Here is a 5016-nt window from a genome sequence, read left to right on the forward strand (position 1 = left end):
ATAACCGGAGGGACGTGGATGACAACGAAACAAGCACTGAAATAGGGTACTGTAATTACTGTGAAATCATTGTGATGAACAGCGATGTGAAGTTGATTGATAAAAATAAGATGAAGAGGTTGTAAATATGATTTTCTTTGGGTTGTCCACTTTCAGGAGCTTAAAAACAAAGAAAAAGTCTAAGTCTTAATCTCTCAAAGTGTCCGCAGTGCTTACAGGAATGTCCGCTTACAAGATTGTAAAAATACAGTGTTTGTATGAGAGTTGAAACAGGGTTTACAACAAGGCGGCCGTAAGTAGAGCTGTCCACTTACGAGAGTGTCCGTTAAGAGAGCTTCGACTGTAAAATTATTTATATCGTTATTATAATTGTGCCATTTCAGCTCAGACATCTGGGAAATCAATAGTAACTATGGCAAACACAGTGTAGTTACGATGTGTGTCTACCAACCTTTTGTAACACATCTATAGCAATCTCCTTTGACAACTGTTGATTGTCAAACAGTTTACTGGTGTCAAGGTATCTCCTACAATTAACGTTGAATTAACAATTAATTATTATTATTAACAATTAACATTAAGCGAGGAAATATCAAACTACAATATTATAGTATAAAATCTGCTACAGAGCAATTATTTTATTTAATGTTAGTGTCACTTCAACTACCAAAGAAATAGTATACTAGCATCTCATCCAGTAAATTAAGTGGAACAAGAAGCCCTGTGGCTTTATAGACTGGCGTAGTAACGTTTTTTTTTTCTTTTTTCGTTATATTGAAGCACGTCAAGCGATAACAATAATACAATACTTCGCCGCCAGAGTGGGTAAGGTCAAACGACTGCTTTGATCATGAATTGTTTACACCGCTTTTACGTCTGTTTTCTTTCTTACACTAAAACTCATGAAATATAACTTGTCTCTTTTGTTCATATATCTTGTATCTGAGTCCTTTCTAACTGTCTAGTTCTGTTTTGCTTTGTGGTCTAAGCAGAATTTCTTATTGAGTGAAACACTTTATACAAAATGCATATTATGCATGGTAATTTATAAAATCCCTCATCCCAATAAGCAATTTCAAGTGGCCGATGAGAGATGAGATGTAGTTAGCCAAACAGAATAAGTGACGTAGGAAAACAAGTAAGTACAATCCCTCTGTCCCATGCCTCTTCCTCCACCCTGGCAAATTATTTTAAGTGGCTGATGAAAGATGACCAGTCTAAGCCAATCAGAATGTGTGACCTTCAATACCCTTCCTACAAAAGAAACTTACCGAACGCAAGAGACGGGCGCGCGTAGGCCGATAGCAGCCTGGGCCCATCCCCAGGGGGGGATACTCGGGATTTCAAGTGACGGGGATGATCGAAGGATTTTTTTGGGTTGGAAAATTTGGCAGCTATTTTTTTTTTTTCATTTAAGTAGGGATGTTTTTGGGTATTAAAAATAATCTGAAGATTCATGATAGTGCATTAGCTGTGTACTTTTGTGAAAGTACAAAGAAACATATTTTGTTGATGATTTTTGAGGGGTCAATTTTGTATCTAAGTATTTTTTGGGTTAAGTTTGAAGCCCTTGGGTTTTTTTTGGGTCTTGATTTTTGCCCCCATTTGATCATCCCCGTCATTTGAAGTCCCAAGTACCCCCTCTGGGGGCCCATCTAATAAAGAAATTGATAATCAAAAAGATTGAAACTGTCTTCATAAATGCTGCAAGCAGAATCTTTAGTGTTGACCATGGAGCTTAATGAAATTTATTTAATGTGAATGTCTGTCAGTAAAATGCTAATCCTTTATCTTTATCTTTACTTAAAAATATATATATATTATAAACAAATTACCGGTAATCTAATTTGGCTACATACATTTTTAGAGCAAGCATTAAAGGAGAAAATTTTATAACTCAGAATGAAACCTCTTACATGTAATTGCTGCAGAGAAATTTAGTATGTACTGAACAGATGTAGTATTTCCACCAACCTCTGTTGAAACCACTGCAGTAGAGTTATCTCACTGGGAAACGTGAGCAGCTGTCGAGCATCAGAGGTCTTCAGAAGTAATATCACACACCTTGTTAAAATACAATTATATTATTAAATGTGTTGTAAGGTCATAACATGGGCACTATTGCCAGTATCACGAGCATGACATTGAGAAGTCACTAAAGCTGAAGTCAATTTAAGACATTTTTTACAACTGCAGTTTTATTAAATTAAAATATTATTACTATACTAGTGCAATGAATCTATTTTAAATAAATCAATGTTTTATTCTATCATGGGACGGGACAAAACGACCAGTTGAAGGGAAATTAAAGCGATTCCAAATGCTAAAGATTCAGCTTGTGGGCAGCTACTTTAATGTTAGCAGTCCAAACACGACTGAAACAGTTCACGATGCAATATGCTTCCCGCGATGCTTTGACCTTTACAACATCACACTTAATAAATCGTTCAATTTGTTCAATAGTTGCGACACCCTGCTAAACATTGGAACTGACATGCACATGTATGTACCTGTTAGATGACCACACATCAGCAGTGCACTTCATATTAAACAGCACAGAAACTTCCCCAAAGCAATCGCCTGCTTGAATTTCCCTCAAGACAAACTTTTGGTTTTCACTGAAAACAGTTACATTCCCTGACACCAGCACATGAATTCCAGATGCCTCTTGGCCTTTGCTAAGTAGAATTTCTGGGGTATCCTCTGTCTCTTTCAGTTCTACACGACGTATCACTTCATCCCGAACACCTTTATCAAGGGCAATAGGTAGTCTGTTTAAGCAGTCAGTGAGTCTGGCAACAGCTTCTGGTGGAAGTAAAGGATTGATTGATGATGCAAACTGTGGACGTACCATTTGACTTTCCCGTCTTCTACCACTCTGTTTGTTGCCCATTTCCAAATAAACGGAACAAAGATTGTTTCTAATCCTTGTCAGTCTAATAATTAATAATAATAATAATAATTTAATAATTTATATAGCGCTTTTTACATGTACTGATCAAAAGCGCTTTACAAGAATTTAATTAAAAACAATAAAAAGTTTACATATATATAAAACAACTAAAACCTATTAAAGGTAAAAATAAATCTAACATGAAATTGAAAACAAAATCAAAGAATAAGTCAGATTTAAATCATAACATGATATTACTAGCATGTTTGTTATGTTTTTGTTTTATTGTTGTTCTTTGACTTGTTTTTATTTTTGTTTTGTTTTTCGTTTGGTTTGGTTTGTTTTATTTTACTATACACATGTATATGGAGAGGGCCCAGTTTGTTGTGGGTGAACCTGTAAGGCAGAATAGTTATATGACAGAATGGCATTAGTTTGCTAGAGGTTAGCTTCACCCTGGTTTACTTGCAGGTAGCTTTTATTTGTTGATTAGGGCAATACTAGTATATGCTGCCCTAACCAAGAAATAAAAGCTAACCGCAAGCAAACCCGGGTGAACTGAAGCTAACTGCAAGTAAACCAGAGTGAAAATTAGTGCCATTCCATCAATCGGCCATTCTATTCAACTAAATAGGGTCACCCCTTGCAATGGCATTTTACAAGCAATGCTTCACGTCCCTGCACTACTTGAACTGGCTTGATTGTCTAACTACCGTAGGTTCTGAAAGCAATGATCCTCCAAAAGTAATGAAATTTCAACACTGTTATGATTATATCAATAATTTCCTGAAAGTTGCAACCTGCTAAAAGTAAGGACGCTTCAAAGTACCGGTAATCTTGAACAGAATTTTGCTTGTTATTAAGAAAATGATGAAAATAAAGGATACAACAAGCTGTAACAAGCTGACCTAATGTTTGTTTTATGCAAGCCTTATTGCAAAGCCAATTATTCAAGTATATACTCTGTTCTGATGCAACATATATTAAATTCTTTTCAACAAGCTTGTTTAACCTTTTCATCTCTAAAAATATTTTATAATTATATAAGCATAAAACATAGACTGATATCTTCCACAAGGTCTTATTCAAAACATTTTTATGATCATGGTATACCTTTCAGCTACCTGAAAGCATAGTAAAAGGCAGCTTTGACCTTATCCTGGATACAGTGGCTATTTGTACGGCACCTGTACAGTGCTGACTTCAATTTGCTATTCATACAGGAGTCCATCATTTTAGTAGGTTTCCTATGTAGTCATTATATGTCTGTTAAGATGCATCCTGTGATTCTTTTGAGCACTGTTGATTTGACTGACAGACAAAATTGCCTAGTCTCTGCATGCTATGTGAACAACCCATCTCACAGAACTCACAGAAATGTCACACAACCTCTGTTCAAAGATTGACTTTTACAAAACTAAAAGGCAGGTGAATATTTGTGAAAAAAAATTTTTGTAGCTTTATTATGATACAAAATTGAATTGACTTGACTGAAATGGGCGTTTACGTCGAAATTCTACGAAAGTCCACAGACTTCCATATAAGACGCTACTGGTACAGGACATGTACGCTGATTTGCACTTTATACACATAATGCAGCTTCTTTGACATTGTTTTAATAAATTAAATTATTTCAATCACAGCGTGCTTGGATTGAAGAATCATGTATGAAGAGCAAAATGTATAAGACAGTGTGTGGGTCCCACACAAGTGGCGACTAGCTGTGGACAATTCATGAGGAAGCCTAGACTCGCATTTGACTCCAAGTAAAAACTTATATTCAAGCCAACTCAATAGCTACAATTGTTGAAGTTGTAAAAATCAGAAATTCTTTTTATGAATGTTCGTCCTTTTTAAGTCTTGTAATTAAAAGACCGATTTTATACGAGAGGTTGTGTAACATTTTCGTGAGTTTTGTAAATTTTAAGTGCCGCTAGAGGAGCTGTTCGCGTTTTTTGCAGAGATTAGGCAAATTATTGTGAATCTAATCAACAACATTAACGCTTAATAATTACTGCATCCCAACAGACACGCAGTATTCTGGATCGGCAAAAAATAAACAATTAGCGGTACATAAAAAAAAAAATACTCAAATTGTGGACTTGTAAAATGCCGAATAGAGC

The 5016-nt window shown here is 35.5% G+C and overlaps 2 protein-coding genes across 5 annotated transcripts in view; one reads left to right on the top strand and one right to left on the bottom strand.

The window, feature by feature from the left end:
• Positions 1-5016, bottom strand: part of LOC144658478 (uncharacterized) — a 199856-nt gene that overhangs the window by 168808 nt on the left and 26032 nt on the right. For 3 of the 4 annotated variants that reach the window (XR_013571724.1, XM_078518896.1, XM_078518897.1), the window contains exons 2-4: positions 2511-2936; positions 1975-2064; positions 452-527 (exon numbers count right to left, since the gene is read on the bottom strand). Coding sequence is in view for 3 of the 4 variants with exons in the window: in XM_078518896.1 (XP_078375022.1) it covers positions 452-527; positions 1975-2064; positions 2511-2893 (549 nt within the window). In the remaining variant the exon portion in view is untranslated. The remainder of the gene's footprint in view (positions 1-451; positions 528-1974; positions 2065-2510; positions 2937-5016) is intronic. The other variant, XM_078518898.1, reaches the window with a different exon arrangement.
• Positions 1-5016, top strand: part of LOC144656588 (uncharacterized) — a 507005-nt gene that overhangs the window by 139875 nt on the left and 362114 nt on the right. The gene's annotated exons all lie outside the window — the stretch shown is intronic.

The sequence above is a fragment of the Oculina patagonica genome, chromosome 6 (genome assembly GCF_052425735.1).
Source record: "Oculina patagonica isolate OP01 chromosome 6, crgOcupat, whole genome shotgun sequence".
In the NCBI taxonomy this organism is placed as follows: Eukaryota; Metazoa; Cnidaria; class Anthozoa; order Scleractinia; family Oculinidae; genus Oculina; species Oculina patagonica.